A 19,524-nucleotide genomic window follows, 5' to 3' on the forward strand; every position below is an offset into this window, starting at 1 on the left:
CGCCGGACAGATGGATCGTTTCTAGAACGGTACACCGAACGTGCGTTTATCGTCGAAATGCTCGTAAGAATTTTTTGCCGACCGGGCGAAACGAGATCGCGAGAGCACGAAGCCCACGATGCTCCGAGGGACGAAAGTCCCTAAACGGCCCATCACGCGAGAATGGGTTGCAATTCCTCCACAGTGTATCGACGTGTCCCTCTTTTCTATTTATCCCGTTCGTCGCTCTCTTTCGTCGTTGGAATCCTTTGACGCGGTCTCGCTCTTCCGACCAACGGCTTCTCCGCCGCTGGTGCAACGATCATTAAGGCGGGGAACGATCGGATCGAAGCGTAGCACCTGGCGCGATCATCGCGAATCCCACACGCGATACCCGACCGGACGCGAATCGAGCGCAACGCGAAACAGCTTCGATCTAATCGATCGATCTGCCGCATCGCACCCTCGATCGATCTCGATCGTACGCCGCTTATCCGCCAAACTCGATCGATGCGCTTACAGATAACCCGCGATAAATAACAACCGTTTTCCACGACGATCCGCGACTTTTATTTACTCGTTTCTCATCCAACCCCCTTGGTATCTTGCAATTCTTCTCTCTATCATCTAGAGGATTTAAAATTATTATATGAAATTAATTCTACGCAGCTCCACGAAACTCTTTGTTCTTTTTCTCTGAAATTACGCATCCAGTCAACTTAAATTCGATTCGTCCGCGAACAGGGCATCGACTAACCCATAGAACCTTACATATTTTCGACACGCAACGATAATCATCGTTACTTGGAGTCTACTGGCAATTTATCGCGCGGTCCGTTCGGTTCACTCTCAGCTAAAAACGTAATACAACTTTTTACGGCTAGTAATAATTCCGCGGTAGTTGTGCGTTCCACTTTGCATTTCGTACCCGATCGAAACTGCGAGTTTTCGTAGATACTGGTTCTTGTGGTACATGCGGCGTCGAATTCGTAGCTCGATACGTATCTAGCATTCAACGAGGGGTAAAAATATCGGCGCCAAAGAGCCGGTAATCATTGCATTACGGTATCCTGTCTCGGTGCTCCGTTAGAACCAATCGAGGAATTAATTCTGTCGAGTCGAAACGGAATCTGGTAGCTGCGGGGCCGCTGTGTTGCCGCAACCCGCGCGATTATTACCGATCTCTCGATCTCTCGATCTCTTGGCCAACGATCCTACGCCCGCCTTGTCCCTCCCTCCCCCTTCCACCCGCGAAATCGTGCTACGCGACGGACACGATTTCGCAACCGGCTTTCTCGATATCCGCGCGATTTTCCCCGCCGGAGATTCGTTCCCCGATTTATGGCCGAGCGCGGAAATTCCCGAAAGCGGCGTTACGCGTTCCGAAAGTAACCCTGGAATTTTCACGGAAACAAGATTTACGATTCGACGGTTACGGAGTCTGTGTCGATACGCGCGATCGACTGCAAAAGTCGATCGTAGCCGCGCGGAAACTTTCTCGATCGCGTTCCCGTACCGAAATTATTCCACGAATTGAAGAAGCATACCGTACGGGGTGGGTTTTCGTAAGAAAATAGATAGATATTGCTGTATATTCGAAACCAAGCGAGTCGAGTTGGATAAATATGATGTATTTTAAGGAGAAAGGACCCCAGTCTCCACGAGTGAAGAAAATGTAGACAGTGTCGATTAATCTTAGCTTAGTTGCAGGCCTCACGGAGGCTGATTGAAACGTCCGACCCAATACGACTCACAATCCCTTCCAAGATTGATCTTTGTCCCTAGAATACATCTAGTATGGGATTTAAGTTTCGATGATTAATCAAATTTGAACAGATCTACACGTAAAAAGTATTGGAGAGTAGAGAACTTTATTCAGCGCGTTAAGAATCAACGTAACTGGGTTTCGTCGATCGAAATGTTTTCGATTTGCTGAAGAAATACACGTTCTGACGATGACCTCAAAGTCAATAACTTGATGTCTAGGTGCCTTGTTGGAGTGTATATCGTCGGTCACTCATGATCGATACGAACGAAAAGTTCACCGTCGGTTATTCATGACCTACACAGGCGCTTAACGTGTTAATATACACTAGGGGCTCGACCAAAGTTGGGCTGGCACCTTCCTCCAAACCACGCAAAACTCGTTCGAATCATTCTTGTGTATCATCGTATTGAACTCTTTACTCGGACTCTTCAAAGTCTATCAAAATCTGAACGAATTACTCGGGTGATCTGTCCTAAAGGGATCATCTTTCGTAGGCCGAATCAGGACTTGGCAATCGGACAACGCGGGAAATGTCGATCTGGGTCGAAAATCTGTAGCCAGAGGGGGTGTATTATGGTATTACCTTGACGGCGAAAGGGTTCTGGGACGTCCCGTCAGGTTCGTAGCGCGCGTCTCGATCGGATCGAAGGTGGAGGAGAAGAAAGGGGCCGCCGATCGGGCCGATCCGTCGGAGCTTTTCTTATTTCGCGGGTAGACTCGTACGCAAACAAGTACGTATTATGCGGGTCTAAGCGTCGGAGAGTGCGTTCTTGTTTTCGGTGTAACCCGAAGCTAAGCGGTTTAAGAGATCAACGCCGTATAAACCGGCCGTCTGAGAATCGTCTGGAGATCCCGTGCGTGAGAGAAGGCGGAGGGACGGTAAGCGCTAGATGGTGGAAGGTATCGCGAGGAACGAGGAACGAGCGACTCCGTGAGTGGGAGGGCGCCAGAGGAACGCAGAACGGAGTACGAGAGATCGACGGGACCAGCGGATCGAGCGAGGAAGGGCTGGGGAGACGAGGAGTTGGACGGAGGATGAGGAAGACTCTGAGCAACGAAGAAGCGAAGCGAGAGGGCTGGCAGAAAGACGGGATGAAAAATTAGATTTACAAATCTGTCCTGACTACTATGAGATTGCTCGCTTACCGGGCCAGAGATGCTCAACCGGCGCGCAGAGACGCCGTCTCTGGCGCCTAGATGCAAATATCGAAAGAATTCGCACCATTCGTGCGACGAATCGCGAATCCAAATCAACGATCGCGAATGGATTTCGAAACCGATTGCACGGGCGTCTGGTATAAAAGCTTGGGACGCGTTGACGGGAATGTCGGTTGGGAGCCACTGGAAGCACATAGACGCTATATCGGGAGCGATGGAAAGGATCCCGCGGCGGGAACAACGAGTCTCGAGCGTTTTCTCGGCAAGAGCAAAAGCTTGAATCACGCGCGTACGCGTATGTACACATTGAGCGGCGTGTGTCCGTGCTAGGCGTGTGCATGGAAGCGCCACTCCGGCGCCTGCTGCCTATGAAAAATGACCGTTCCTGCCAACCGCAGCTTCTCCTCTCCGCAGACCTCGCGAGGATCGCTTCGAGATCCTCTACGCGACGAAGCCCTCCAGGCGTTTCCTCCAGATAATCGTCGTACGCGATACTCGTTGACAATCGAGAGTTTTACTCCCCGAAGTTTTTCCAAATTCGATCGACGAAAGTAGCAGAGTTCCACGTTGATCTTCCAGGATCAAAGTTTCTGAAATGGCGTCTGTGCTTGCATCTCTTACTATTAATCGACGTGTTTGTGTGCTCGTTCGTTCCACTTACGATAGAGGAACGCAAGCGCCACCGGTCAAGAAATACGCGTCACGTGATGTGCAAACTAGATACGCGGGAGACTTCGTCTCTATTCGAACCTAACGCTTGGTGTTCATTGGAAAGTTTCGCTATTAAAACTTTCCAATAGATACATCGTCTAAAATCCAGAACGCAATGCTAATATTTACTGATCATTAGTCAAACTAAACCATCACCGACTGGATATCAAACAGAACCACCCACTGCCGCGACAAGTACTTTAGATAGACTATTTATTAAAGAAGGTCGATGCATCTCCGCGATTTCTTTCCCTTTCTGCGCGCGATAACTCATGCAAATGCCCTTAGCCTATTTGGTCCGCTCCGTCGTCCCACGCGTGGCTTTATCTTCCCCTGTGTTAGGTTTATCGCTGCAGCGTCGCTACGTATTAGCCGGTATCTTCGCAACTCGTGGGCACTTTCGCTCGCGAGGACGCGCGTGCACGCCGATCGCGAGATTCCGCTTCCCTTTGCTCGCCCCGAGAACCAGTTCTCGAAACGTACGCGCTCTGCGGGCCGACTAGACCGATCGACGCTTCCAGCGGCTAGAACTCGGTCATCGAGTTCTACCCTTCCAGCGCCGCCTCTTTTCCTTCGCCAGAAGAGGGCCCGAATAGTCGTGGATGCAACAAGTTCGCGAAAAAAGACTCCGTCGGACGTTGCTCGACCCTCTCGGTGCTGCTATTGTTCTTAACCCTCGTACGACCGCGTTGGGTCCTTTCTGACCCGTACCAACGTTTAGCGATGGGATCCGAAACGCTTCGGAACAATCGCGATTGAAAGTGTGAGTAGACAAATGACTCGGGGTTAAATCGTGAACGTACGATCGTTAGCACCGAAAGGGATTAGCCCATTTAGCGGAAAGTAGTATACGCGAGCGCGCATACCTGGTGGAACAATTGTTCTCAACAGCTCTGCCATACCTCTGTTGACGAGAGGGGGGCAGGGTGCGGAAAGCACCGTGTCGCCGGGACGTCTTTTTTCGCGAAACGAACGAACCACTTGCGACGAGCGTCGTAAGCACGCAGATCGGGGTAAGACGCTACCTCGATGACAGGTGTCTCTAACCACAGTAACTCTCTACCACTGTACAGCTCCAGGCCAGGAAGACCACCGAAGAGAGCCTCCGTCGGCCTCCTCGCAGCCAGCCACCTGGCCGCGGCGACCGGTCACCACCCTCAGCATTCGTTGAAGAAGCACAGAATGGACAACGGGGATTACTACGAGAACGGGCATTTGGGTGAGTGTTGTCGCTTCCTATTGTCGATACTTGGCCGCTGGCCGTCCCCGATCGATCCGACCGGTCGCGCTTACGATTCCGGTTACGAGCGCGCGAACGACTTTTCGACCGTTTGCAGCCCCGAGTTCTCTCGCGACGAGACGTTCGTATTTTACTATACGGCCGCGGGGCCCGAGTATCCTACGTGCTCGACGTTTTATGGAAATTGCACCGGATTTGATGACAGTGTTGCAGAATGTCGGCTGGTTATTTAAGCCGACGTTCGGCTGCCACGAAACGGACATTGGATCCTAAATGAGTTGGAGCACCCAACAACTCTATACTGCATTTTTCGTTTACCATCTATTATTTTATTCTCCTACTTTTATTCAAATTCTTCAAAGTCTTATACTTAAAAAAAAAAGAAGCGTAATCACCGTTAGCGATTTCCCTCTGTCCGGACAATATTTTGGAACGTCGATCCGCGTCGACCAAAACTACGATCGAGCGATCCTTGGAGGTCCCTGAGCGACCGACGACATGAAACGCGTCGAAAGATATCTGGTGGGCTTCTCGTACGCAAAGTGTGTGCTCGGTCAGAGGCGAGTAGCCCTGGTACCAGGGGCACGCACTTGATTACTGCCATCCGTATACGCGCCGGGCCACGGTGACCCCACCGATCAATTAATTAGGGGAATCAAACACACTTGGAGTGAGCAAATTAACTGCAACTGCACCGTCGTGTTGCGGCCTGTGGCGGCGGTTGCCGATACCAGAATATCGGCACCGACGGCTGGCCCTGTTTCGCCGTTTATCGAACCAACCCCTCGACGCTGAAAAATCCTCGGAGACGCGACGGTTTCTCGATACGCCGGCGTCCGCCATTCCGAAACGGCTCCCGAGAGTCGTAAAATCGCGTCGACGATCGCCGTGTTCGGAAATTGGTTAAGCAAATAATCGCGAATACGCTGGCCGTTCAATTTTACGGGCAAATACGTTTGACGGTGCAACGTTAATGAATTAATGCCGCGCGGACGAGCGCGGAGCGCGCCGAGTTTCGGAACCGCGACTGCAGTCGGGGTAAACGCGGAAACGGCGAGCAATTAATTACGGGCTCGCGGTAATTGTATAATTGTTTTACGACTGGATCCCCTTTCGAGTACGATTGATCGCCGCAACGCGCCCCTGTCCGACTGTTGCTCGATTTTCTTCTCGAACGTCGAACGTCAACGCGCCGGATATTTATCTATTTACGCACGGGATAAACCCTTTGATACGGAGAGTAACAGGTGTCGGGGGAAAAAGAAAACGACGTCGATCTAGCGTTAAGATCGACTGCAGTCGTTTGAGATCACGGGGCGAGAAGAGAATCGGTTAGACTTACAATTACCTGAGAGGCCTCGACTTTTGAGGTAAACATCTCTGCAACATCCTATCTAAACCAGTTCAGGCAGAACGAATTTATCGCGAGAGTAACGAGTATCGCCCTAAGAAGGATTTAGCAGCATCTTATCCGCGACTACGTATCCCGAACGTCCTCGAGGATCGAAAAGAGAAGAAAGGAAAGGGAAAATCGAGCCAGCTAGCGACGGGATTGAGACGTGTTTCGATACTATCGTTACGGTTACGATTGAAATTTACAGGCTCGTACAGAAGTTATGGAATTGAACCAGATACGTTCAAAGATACCTTTGGCACAGAATCCAATGTTTATTATATCTCGACGAAAAAAAAACCACCGGAATCAGAAGAAATGCGGTTGAATGGCTGGCGATTCGCGAATATAACTTTGTTGGCGGCTAGGAATGGCAGTCGAAGAGGGAATGGCGATAGAAAGCATTATGCGATCGGCTAGAGAGCGGGACGGGTCGCATACGGTGGATTTTTTTCAATTTGGACCGGTAGGCGAGCGGCTGGCGGCTGGCGGCGGACGGCACTTGCCATAACGCAATTAATAAACTCAACGAGCGAGATCCGATCCCGATAGCGGCGGCGTAACATCCATTCGGGAGGTAGCGGGGCACAATAGCCGTGTATACGCGCACGCAGCGGCGCGGACGGCCGATACGCATCTATGTTGTCTCTACGAAATTAAAACCGATGAGAAAAATAAATAGCCCGCGGGAGAGAAGGGGCTTAGAGACGGATAGAGAGAAAAAAACAAGAGAGAGAGAGGGAGAGTAGACGCGGGGGTTGCTCGGCTTAACGGCGTGTGCGCGCCGCGTGCACGGGTTCTCGATGGGAAGTCGCGCTTGTTCCTCGCGCCTTTTTCGACGTCGCCGCGGCTTACGTTCCGCGCCGATCGTTTTCCGATGAAAACTATTCCCGGACCTCTCCAACTAGCCCGACCCACGTAATAAACTAATGACTATCGGCTAACGTCGAGCGGTTCGCGCGCGTTCCGTTCCTCACCCGCCCCGTCGTTCGCTGGCTCGTAATTATTTAATGCATCGATTACCGAAATAGCATTAATCAAATTGGCCGGCCGCAATTTATATTGTATGACCTAATGCATAGCGAATCGTACATTAATGCGCAAACTAAGTAAATTATCCAAGCACCCCGGCGTTTACGCGCCACGGGACGAAAACCTTCGGGAATTTTCCCGTCTCGCGAGAAACGGTTCCGCTGCCACCGAGCGGAAATCTATACACGGCAATGCGTCTCGCTCGGACAGCGACGCACCGCGAGCCGGACAGCTCGCGGTTTTCGAATCGTTGCACGCCAAAGAAGGGCTGTCCGAACGGAGGTTAAACAGAGACAGGGAACGCTCGCGACCGAGTGGGTGGCAGGGTGGTTTGGCCAGTCGCGGCTGCAACGACGCTGTACTGGCGAGCGAATGCTCATAAAAGCATTGATTAACTGTTGCCGGTCGTAGGTCAGCCAACGCGGTTGGCTCGTGTACCAATAAAACCCGGTTAATAGGGGGCCGACGTCGCTTCGATATCGCGCCATCGACCGTTCCAGAGACCTCTCCACCTTCCCGCCGCGACAATTTTCACGCTTCCGAGGGGCCAACTTCTGGTTCGACGGCCAAACCAGCCAACTACGAGCCGGGAACGCGGAAAACTTGTTTTCATCAGGAACACCTTGAATTCGAACGTGCTTTCGCTTCTTAGATACGAAAGTTCTTTGAATGCGAAGAAAATGCGAATAATTATGACGATGGTGTAAAAATGTAAGAGCCTCCACTCGTATCAAAAGATTTTTTCAGCCGCTATCGTGCGTCTTTTATCATTTTTTCGAATGAAAAAAAAACCAAAGACAGATGTACAATCGCGCGGCAAAAAGTGGTCTCGTCTGCATCGGCCGTCCGGTGTTCTTGTTACCAACGGCCCCGCCTATAAAGCCATAAACGAAAGACAGACTGTTGACACGTCGATGCAGTATCTTCTTTAAGTCCGTTTCGTATCGTCGGGCAAGAACAATAATAATAAAGAAACCGAAAGTGTGCAAGGTAGAGTAAGAGTGCCGAGTAATGAGAAGAGCGCGAGTGTAATGGGCGTTTAAAATATTCTCGAACAGATGCGTGTAAAATTAGATTAAAATAAAGATGGACGATTCGGTTGGGAAACGTGGGGCAGTACGGGAAGTTGTATTTTATTCCGTTAATACGCGGCGCACGCTAATGGCGTCGATCGTAATTAGCGTCGAGCGCGTTTACGAATATCAGTCGATCGAAAAACTGCAACCGAAATGTACGCGAGGAAAATTTTGTCTGAATTATTCGGTACGCGTACAGTAAAATAAAAGTAAGTGTAAATTACTTAAAACATTTTGTATCGTTTGTGCTTAAATGGACTTCAATGGACGCCGCTTTAAAACGTAAATTCGTTTCTCCCGACTCAGTTTCGGAAACCGCTTACCAAATATCGCGATCCAGCGAGCGATCGCGCGTGGGAGGCCGCGAATTTGCGGTCGAGACGGAGCCCAGGATCCGATATCCGCGCGAAGTAATTAACGAATCGTGGCAAGGGACGAGTCTCGAGCGGAGAAGGACTCGCTGGTCCTGGCGCAGAGGTTCTTTGCGAGAGGACAGGTCGTCGGAGTCGACAAAATTGGGGAGGAATCCTGCGGACGGGCGACGAGAACCACTGGCTTACGTGGAATTTTCACCCTGCGGTCAGAAATTACGCGGGGCGGACACGCTCGGACAGCGAGGGACGCGAAACCGAAGCCAAAACCGAGCAGACCGGGAGATTTGACGCGAAAGTGAAATAATCCTCGCGATTAAAGCGATAATAACGTCGCCCGAGATTATTACGCGGTCCGCGTTACAACGACGCAGTGGAGAGGGACAAGCGACGATTTCCGTTCTCCACGAATTATACTCCACTTCCGCCCCCAAACTTAAGTTCGACCTCAACTATTCGCTCAGACTGCTTAGTTTCGAAACTTCTCGTTACGATTTCTTCATTATTTTCCGGATAACAGTATTTCTTTTTGCTTTCAAACGTCATCAAACATTGCCAAACTTGTCAGAATCATCCATATCCAACTAACAAAAGTTTCATTTAAGTATATTGCAATTTATCTAGGTACAATATAGTTAAGGCATTGACATAGTTGGTTAGTGCTTGTTTCGCGATGATCAACGAAACTACAAAGAAAGGTTTAACCAGGGACCAGAGACGCGACGATTTATCGTACGATGAGTCGACGATGCGAAGTACAACGATAATCGTACTCGACAATGTACTACGTTGTTTTTTCCGAGTAACGACCAGCTGTTCGACAAATCGTACCTAAAAGCAGCGCGCTCGTCCGTAAAAAATAAATACTCTCGCTTCTGTTTCGAATCTGAAATCATACAGAGAATCCTTCCAACTGATCGCTGAACGGCCATGTTCGTTCCTACTTGACGTTCGTCACGCTCGCGGTACGCCAGATTTTATGGTAGCTTCTTACCAGAGCAGACCATTATATTCAGCAGCCATAGACGGCTTGAATTATTTCACAATGTGTCGTACATCGAGTTGCAACGATGGCCAGTACTGTAATTCGGCACAGCCGCGTCGCAACGACAGGTTGTACGACACCCTAACTCCACACTTACGATCATATCTGTTAGGTCTGTGATTCGCTTAGGGGTGTCCAAACATCGAGAAACTTGACTTTAAATAGATTTGCAAAGGGATTCAATATATCTCGAAAGTCTGAATGCTCGCGTCCAATTATTCGTAGATAAATTTGCTTTCGTCGAATTGATAGTAAACACTCGACGAAGTAAGAAGTTTGTGGGTGTACGAAGAAAAAGGTTGAATATGTTTGCAGTTCCATAACGGAGAAACGTTTTGGACTTCTGGTTCGTCGGTTGTATGTGCATAAAACGGACGGTGCAGTCGCGCGAAGGGATGGCCCTCGCGGCTAGCAAGCTGACGCGCGGGGACGCGAAGCGGCGCCATAAAACGCGCCGGACGCCTCTCCCGATGCTCGCGGGACATCGCGCTCCGTTTCGCCGCGACTTAATTACGACGGTGTCCGCTCGTTGTTTCATCGGCCGTTTTATTTCACCGAGGCCCTTTACGATTCTTCCGCTCACGGTTATGTTCGGATCCCACGTCGGCGACAAACACGATTAAACCCGTTTTCCCACCTAAGCGACGCGACGGTGACGCGTTCCGAAAAGATTATCAACCGACGATCTCTGGTACTGGAAACTTTACATCGTGTTAATGTCTCGCCTTAATGGTCAGTGGATTTAGTCAGACTTTAACGATTTATCGTAGACTTCAAAAATACTCGTTTTTTATTTACTTATTAAGAAACAGATATATAATGCGCAGGATTCAGAATGTATTGTATTTACTGGGCATTGGGATAGCTAAGACTAGTACGAAACAAAATAGAGGCATGTCATAAATTTATGCAGAATTGCGAATTACGTTGACGAATAAAATTTACATAACTCCAAGTTTGCTCGAAGATGGAATCATGTAGGTCTAATCGATGTTTCAGATAGATAAAATAATAGGTAAATAGGTAGCACCGCTCGAATTACAAGTTTAATTTTTCAATTACTCTGCTTCCTAGAATTCCATCGTGCGTTTCATAATTTACTGCTCGTTTTATAAGGAAAATCACATACGCGTCCCGTGTAGTATTTCGTTTCATGCGAGTCACACTTCGTTAAGCATTTGTTACACGCCGAGACGATATCTTGGTAATTTTTCTACTATTTGTATCGAAATTTACGAGCTGTAACAGAAGTCTACATTCCCGTTTTCCCCGTGCCGGTGGATACGAAAGTCTATATACGGAGCTTAACCGACGAGCGCAGTCAAATATGAAAGTCCGCGAAAAAAGTCGCAGCAGCGAACGCGAATAACTCTTTGTACGGAAACCCAGTAGCCGATCACGTGATCTAAACTTTCGGTCGAATTAGTTACGTCAAATGAATCGAGATTAAAAGTATATTTACTTGGATCAGCGCTCGAGGAATATTTTATGAAGTCGACATAAAAAATAACGCGAACGCGTCGAGATACTTAAAGTGAAAGTAAAAGTTCGTTTTAAAATTTATGTTAAACGGATATTTTCGAGGCTCTATAAATAACTACAAATACTAAGCAACGAACGGTACTTTGATTAAAAATGCCGTGAAATAACATTCTACGTTTCTAAAAACCGTTTCTACGTTTCGCGGTATAGTTTGAACAAACGTCGAGGGTAATGATTTGAAGGGTAAATAAAACGTGATATAGAAAAAGCGTGGTATTTCCGGTTTTTGTAGGAAGTTGGTTGAAGGGGGTATCGGGAGTTGGAGGAGGACGCGTTGGAGCCGCGCGATCCGGTCGCGGATGAGCGCTCGCGTTCGCGGGGCGGAGCCGTGGCGCTGTACAACGAAGCGCGGCGAGGCTTTTTAGGCGAGTGACGGCAATTTCCTGCGGTGAAAACCGAGGCTAATTGCTTCAAAAATCTGTACTAATTTCCCGGCTGTTCCGTCGGCGGCGGAGGGGGCTAGCTAGCGTGGTGTTCACGGCACCAGCGACGGTGGTAGTCAACAATTTACTCGTTAGCGGCCGGCGAGTGCCGCGCCGCTCAATTAACTCGCGAATCAACGAGCGGGGCCGCTTTGTCCGTCCGCGAGCGGACCGGTCGCTCGCGAGTATTTTTATAATTTCCACCCGGCTCCCCGGCCGCCCTCGTGACCAACAAACGAACCTCGGAAGTGCTTGGAATAATGGAGGGAAAGAAACACGCCGGCCGGGGACTCGTCAATCCCGGGAGAGAAAGAGAGGGAAACGGGTTGAACAACGGGCGAGCGAAACAAAAAAAAAAAAAAAGAAAGAAAAATAAAAAAACGCGCGAGGGAAATGAAAACCGACACCACGGATCGCGGCTTGTTTTCTGCCGGTTGAAACTTCCCCTCGACAGGGGTAAATGTCTACATTTGGAGGGCGGTTGGGCAGCGTTGTTCGTTTACACGGGCGCATGTCAAAGGTCCTGGTTACACCCGTGTACCCACGCGAACGATTCGCGGTTTTTTGCCACGCTATTTATTTTCTTTTCATTTCCGATCCCGTTCCGGGGTTGAAAATACTCGTCACGGGAGGCTCGTGACGGCGAATTCGCGTGGCGGCCGAACTCGGCCCCGACCTCGGCATTAAAACGCGCCGTAAAAAAGCTCGCGCGGCGTTTAACTGCGCGTACCGCCGCGTATTTTTCCTCCTCGTGTTTACATCCGCTCCGTGGTCGATTCGAGCGTGGATCGAAGACGGAGCGTCGGGCAGGGTCGTGCGAAATCGACGCCCTGCTCTCCTAGGGAGGATCGTGGATAATAATAAAAATCCCCGGTAGGCATTGTGCGATAAAGGAAACCGGTATCGAGCGGTTCTCTCTTCGTTCCTTTCGTTGGTTCTTTTTCCTGAAACCTTTCTCTGCGGCCTCCCTCGCTCCTCCTCGTCGCTCCGCGTCGTTTCTCCATCGCTCGGTCCCGCTCCGCGCGGCGCGAGGCTTACCTTCGGCGGTGCACAAAAGTGCCCCGTCCCGGCTTCTGGGCCCAGCCAGTCGGAAGATATTAATAACAAAATATGATAGAATGGGAGCATCCCCGGCGAAATACAATACAATGTTTATGCAGAGGATTAACCGATGTTGCGAGCACGTGAAAAAGTATCGACCTCGCCGGGACGAGGCGGATCGGTGACGGGGCCGCCTCGTCGAGCGGACTATTGCTATCCGCTCGCCGCGGACCGGCCGACGGGCAGATGGTTCCAAAACGCACGGGGCCCCGGGCTCGATCCTCGCTTTTGATTAGCTCGCGGGAAAGATTTACCTTCGAGATTAGCCCCGACATCGATTTTTCGGCTCGGACCCGATCGCCGTGCGCGAACCTCTCGCTTTCACCGAGTTCCCCCTTTCTTTCGACGCACCCTACCATCTTTTCCACTAAAAATAATAGTGCCGGCGAAACGCATCGGGAAAATCACCAAGAAGCCTAACGCCACTCGGGGCTGCGCGGGGTTGAACGATACGATTTTCGATACCCGTCGGTTTGTGTTTTCATTCGAATGGTGCAAGCGACTTCCTTTTCTGGATTATTTATTTACTTATGGGAGGACTCTTTAATACATACGGATGTAACGGGGGAGAGAGAGCGATACATAAGTCTAAAACTACCCTTGCAGCGATAATGCTTTCTCTTGTACAATTTTTATTTTGCTTTATCCTTACACGAATAAATTAATAATACAAAATTATGACCCGGGAAATAACACGATTTCATAATACATATGCGATTTATGCAACTGAAATTATAGTACATCGTGCGTGGCATAACGATACGGAATGATTGACGGTCACGCGAATATCTGAGGGGTATATCGAAAATGCAATTTAAAATATCAGAGCACGTTTCTGCATTTTTAAAGTAGCGTTCCTCTATGACCAAGAATCCTAGCAAGGAATCGCATTGTACGTATTCGATGCGCGTTTGTACGAAGAGTCAGGCCCTTTTCGATCGCGCTGGGACCACCGGGACACCTTGTATTCGCCCCCGGGACCTCGGGCCTTGTCATCGTCGCTTTGCCCGGCTGGAGAGAGCCGAGAGACGGAGCGATCGGCGCCACTCTTCGTGACTGGAGCGAAGGGATTCCCAATACAAAAGGAGCAGAGCGAAGAAAAGAGTTCACCAAAGGCGAATCGACGCGATAAAACCGAAGGACGGCAGGCGGGGGAAGGTTTCGTGCGTATCATCATCATTTCCGAAATAAAATATGCGTCCCTTTCTCGTCGGGTGGACCATCGGGTCCCGGTCGTTGCGTGCTCGAGACAGAAGACGCGCGGCGAAATCCGAAATCTGGGCCCCCGGGCTATGGCGATCGCGCGCCATAACAGGCCCTCGCTCGGAATAGATAATTTCGCGGGGATGATGCGCCGTGAAGCCCACGATCGTATCTAATTTTATAAATTCGCGGTGCCCTCGTCGAGGCGCGGGCATCCGGAAGAGATCGGGACCGGTGAAAAACTGCAAAAGGGGGGGGGGGATCGGTCTGGAATATATCGAAGGGGATCGAGAAAAACGAGGAACGCGGGACCGTTGGAAAAACGGAGAGCCGACGACGTGGTGGACGATGACGATGCCGAAGAGGCGCGTCGGAAGACCGCTCGAGCAAGAAGAGCACGCGAAACGAGTAAAAAAGCGTGCAGGACGAAGGGGAAGAGGCTACGGGGGACGAAGGAGCGAGACAACCGACTACAAACCACCAGGAGTGTAAATAATACTAAGGCTGATTGTGGGCGTGGCTGACAGAACTCTAAAAACCTTCGACTATATATCAAAAGGTTTACTGCCCTCGGATGATGCTCGCATCGAAGGAGACCCTGGAAGAACAAATACTGGACTGCTCTTTCGCGTGGGGACGCGTGGTAGGTAGGCTGCCGAAGAAGGGCCCAGCCACGAGAGACAAGAACTCGCGAAGGGCCCCGAGGGGGAACGAGAGGGGAACCACCGAAAGGTGGCTAGACGCTTCGCTCGCCTCGCGTTATCGTCGATTACGACGCTCCGCGAGAAAGATCGACCGTATCTTATTCCTCTTCGCCCTCCTTCTATCGACCACGAGGTAGCTACGTCTCAATATTCTGCCACCGCTTCCGTTCCCTCTCTTAGCATTCGTTCGCTCCCCTTCTTGCAAGTAGACTGGCAACACCTTCGGGGTCGCCAATCATTTTCTTTTTTTTTCACTCCCTGCATCGATAGATTATCCTATTTGGGAAAACGTAGCATCGTCGAGTCTTAATATTAATCATAGTAATCGATACGTTTGCGTTTTCGTGAACCCTTTGTAAGTATCGTTTCAATAATTTTTAATATTTTGTTCCCTTTGTGGCCCCTGGTCATAGCTCCGCTCGTATCAAACAAAGAAACTATGCAATTTCTTTGTTTCGAATTAATTTGATTTAAAAAATCACGTTAGAGCGATTTGTTCGAACGACATATTTAATCGATTTATATATTTCTCCGCGAAAGATATACGTTTATTGAAAATACGAATAACTAAATTTGTAAGGTTCGAAGATCATTTACTTCACGCGAAAATTTCACGAAGAACATCGCAGGGATTGTTTTTATTGGGTTCCTGGACGGGCAGGTTATACGGTAGGGGATTAACATATTTTTAGTACTTTCGCATTTTTACAGCCAATAATATTGCGCGGAACTAATTTTTAACCCTCGCTCGGCGGACGCGGGGTCATTTTAACTCGGCTCTGGCCATTTCCATGCCTTCGTTCGAGATGGGGAAAAGAAATAATTCCGTTCACGATGATACCTTTATGTCGGTCGTAATAATAAATGTATAATGGTATCGGGCGAGGACAATGTAACAGTTTGTTCACAAAACACAGTAGTTCGTCTATCAATTTCACCCAAATATAACAAAGTGAGAATAATATCTGCATCGTTCGTAAATAAATGGCCGCGTTTGTACCTTCCGTCATACCTGACGTATCTAAACGGGGTGTTTGGAGTACCCGGGTATTCCCGATGGTCGAAATACGTTTTAAAGAACGATCGAATCGTGAAATTTGTTCGTCGATGGTCCATGGATGTCGGTGGAAGGTTCGCGGAGGATAAAGCGAGGTGGTAGCGAGACAGGCAGGCGCGGTACGTCTCAATACTCGACGATACTAGCCGAGCGAGCGATTAAGAAGAATGGGTGTGGTAAAAGAGGAAAGCGAGGAAAGAAGAAACAGCGAACGAAGGAGGAGCGAGGAGGTGTACATACCCATGGCATCCACTCTCTCCTCGGTTGTTTCGAGACTGGACGCAGGGAGCTACCTCGATGGCTGCCCGCCTGCCTGTCTGCTAGCAGCCCGGCTTCTCGACTCACTCGATTACTTGAAAAACCGGATTCCTCCTGCGCGAAACTGTGTTTCCCGTCCCGTGTTTATGTACCAATACACGTCGGAGAACAATGTCGGACCGGGATGCACGTGCACCGGGCCCGGCTAACGGCGCGTTTCTCGGCCGCGCGCGCCAGCTTCCCGATCGGGATCGAAGGAAGTGGACAACGAAACGGGACGGGCCACGAAAGAACCGAAACCGGAAGGAGAGCCATCGGGAGGCCGGGGCGTCGCGGAAGGTACTTAAAGGGCCGCGATGTCATCGGCCGTAGCCCGGAGGGTCGGTGTTCGAGGGTTAAATCCAAGGGTTTCGAGGGAGTCGGTGTCGAGGGTAAACATATACATGCCTAAGCGCAAATAACGCGCGCGACCGGAGACGGCCGGGCGGTCGGTCGATTTCTTCGTCGTTTGGTAAGAACAATGGCGGGAACGCGGAGGCCCCCGGGGAGGATCCCTCGGACAAAGGGCATATTTTCCAAATAATTTCACGACGGATCGTCTCGGTGGTCGGTCGAGCGGAGCGACGGAAAAAGAAAAGCCGCGGAAGGGAGGAGAGGCAGTGGTCCGTGGTCTCTCTGGAATCAGCTCGAGGCGTCGATCGAAGGGAACGTTTTTCCGTGGCCGCGTGTCAGCGTTATCTACGGGTGAGGAGGAATCCCCGGTCTGTGCTCGCGACGCATAACGAATTCCACCTGCGCGGACGGCACCGCGTCCATTCATCTGTCGGGGAACGAGAGACGGGGCGCGGAGCGGAGAGCGAGACGTAGCTCATTTAGCCCCGGCAATTTATTCTCGCGTTTTGTAATTAACACCAGAAAAGAAGTAGCTCGGGTCGTTCTTCCTACGGGCGCGAGACGCACGAGGGTGGAGGCGTCTATCGTCCGGGTCGGTGGCCGGTCGTTTCTTTCTGCCTTCTGCGGAGCCGTTCGCCGTTCGCCGTGCGAAGGAAACGCGCGTATCGTTATTAAGCGGGGAAGTCGGGAACCCGGTGGATGAGAAACCGTGGACGAAAGGCGGCCAGGGATGAAGGGTAACCAGAGAAAAAGCGAGATCCGCAGATACGGATGAAGGCAAAGTGGAAGAGGGACAACGCGGATAGAATGCGCGCGGATGGAAGGGCTCGCGAACGAGTTGAACGGAGACGGTGGCGAACGAGAGGAGAGAGGAAAGGACGACGGGGAGGTGGAGGATGATGGAGGCCTCTCTCCGCATGCCACTGCAGTCAGGCCAGACAGAAAGCGGTCTGTATAATTATGGGTTGTCACCTCATCAGCCACGAGAGGGGCGAGGAGGTGCCGGTGCCCGTCCGCGCGCGGACCCAAGGGTGGGAAGTTATAGGAGCGCGGTCTTTAGCTCAAATTGTGTTTTATCGCGTTCCCCTCCTCGCGACCACCGAGTCGTTCTCGTTCCCGATTTTTCTACGTGAATTCGTCCGCGCCGGACGTCGTTGGCCGATCCTCTGGCTCGAAACGTCTTCATCGGTCGTCGGCGGCGCGGCGGAGGATCGCGACCGCCGCAAATAGCTATTGTCGAGGTTATAAAAATACGGGAACGCGCGTTTTAAGTATCCACGGCGATCGGAACGTGCCAAGCCGACTCTGTTCGCTCGGTTCGCGAGGCCCCGTTCGGTCCCTCTCTGGGCCCTCTTTCTCTCCACGGTCACAGATCGTTCTCTCGCTCTGGTAGCGTCTCGCTTGCTCGCTCGCCGGCTCGCTCACGGGCTTCTCTTCGTACACACGTAGCAATCTGCGAGAGAGCGCGTACACGAAAAAGAAGGAAGGGTACCGCGCGAGAAGGTACTGAGGCTAAGTGGAGAGTTTAGAGGGATTTCATTAAATCATATGGATTGGGGATAATGTATGTTATTGAGCGGAGCGTTCAAATCGCGCTCTATAAGTTGTAATAAGTCCAATTTTAGGGCCGGTCATGGGCCGGGTCTCGCAGTGGTTGTCAAATCGCTGGTGGGCACCGATCGCCGGGCGACGAACAAACGGTCGCCGAGCGTCCAACGATCGACAGTCACTGCCCGGCAAACCCGCCACTTACTCGTCAAACGGCCAGCCGGTCCGCCGAAATCACTGCCATTTAGATAATTTGTAATAAATAGGCACCGCTCATTTTCTACCCCCTCGCCTCTCTGCCAACCCCAGTGCACCGTCTCTGCCCTCACCCCTTTCTCTCTCTTTCCTCGCGTCCGATCCTCCCAATCCCTGTCTCGCAGTAACATCGCCCGCGACGTCGTCTTTGCACGATTGGAATCCCGAAACGATTACCTCGGGCTCGTTTCTCGCGATTCCTCCTCCTCCTCCTCTGTCTCCTCCTCGTCCGAGAGACACAAGCTTCTCTACGGTTGCGGTTTCGAGTCGCGCGTCTGTCGGCGATCGTAACAATCCCCTAACGACCGTGACCGTCGACGAAGATATATCGCCGGCCCGGAAACCTCGAAACACCGAAAATCCACGAGCAAATATGCCCACGGTATTTGCGGCCAGCGCGGTCCTCCCCCTGGACCATCGGTTCCGAACTGCCGCTACATCGCTCGATTCCTCTTTGCTTTCAGACGTGTCGAGGATGGAAAAGTCGCCGCTCCTGGCGAACGGCTACAATCATCCGCCCACGCACCTGAGTCACATGCAGTTCATGCAACTAGGCGGACACCCTGGCGCGGGACACACCGCCATCCTGTCGCCAGCTAGTCTGCCCCATCACCTGCAGAGCCAGGCTCAAGCCCGCGCCGAGCAGGGAATGAAAGTCAACCCGAACATGTCCAACATGGAAGCTCTCGCGAGGTAAGTCTCCTACTTCAACCCTTAATAATATTAAATTCAGAAAAGACAATCTTAATTCCCTAAAATGGCAAATAACACCCAAACAACTAGTCGCTTCTAGTAAAGTAAATTCTTGAAGCCCAGAGGGTTGAAGCTGCCCCGCGTCGACGATCGATGTAGGCTAGGAATTTGTCGCGTTTCGGGATGAATTGGCGTAGGATTCGGAAATTGGATTTGCTCTTCCGCGGAGGCGCTCGTTCGTCCTGTCCGGGGGTGGTCGTAACGAAGGGCCGGCGAGGCCAAAAGAATACAACTTTAAGAGGATTTGAAGAGACGGCGAAGCCGTGGAAATCCAAGGGGTCTCGACACTGCTTGATCTTTCCCTCGTCGTTCTGCGACCGGTAGCTGAAAGTCCGTTTCCTTGGGCGCGTCGCGTTCCTTCTAGGTCGTTTACTCGGCTCGAGTTACGCGCGACCTCAACCGAGTCACCGGCCCTCCGCGCGTCGCGACGCTTCGCCTATCGCGAAGCGATTTCGTTCGATATTCGCTTCGGATGGCGCGAAAGGATGCCCGGATACGGGAGCCCCGGGAACCGG

At 51.0% G+C, this 19,524-nt stretch overlaps 1 protein-coding gene across 4 annotated transcripts in view; it reads left to right on the forward strand.

Annotated features, from left to right (window-relative positions):
• Positions 1–19,524, forward strand: part of Dac (dachshund family transcription factor) — a 188,742-nt gene that overhangs the window by 64,718 nt on the left and 104,500 nt on the right. For 3 of the 4 annotated variants that reach the window (XR_013080304.1, XM_076773143.1, XM_076773142.1), the window contains exons 2-3: positions 4,690–4,835; positions 18,721–18,949. Coding sequence is in view for 2 of the 4 variants with exons in the window: in XM_076773143.1 (XP_076629258.1) it covers positions 4,690–4,835; positions 18,721–18,949 (375 nt within the window). In the remaining 2 variants the exon portion in view is untranslated. The remainder of the gene's footprint in view (positions 1–4,689; positions 4,836–18,720; positions 18,950–19,524) is intronic. The other variant, XR_013080305.1, reaches the window with a different exon arrangement.

Source organism: Colletes latitarsis, chromosome 9 (genome assembly GCF_051014445.1).
Source record: "Colletes latitarsis isolate SP2378_abdomen chromosome 9, iyColLati1, whole genome shotgun sequence".
Classification (NCBI taxonomy): Eukaryota; Metazoa; Arthropoda; class Insecta; order Hymenoptera; family Colletidae; genus Colletes; species Colletes latitarsis.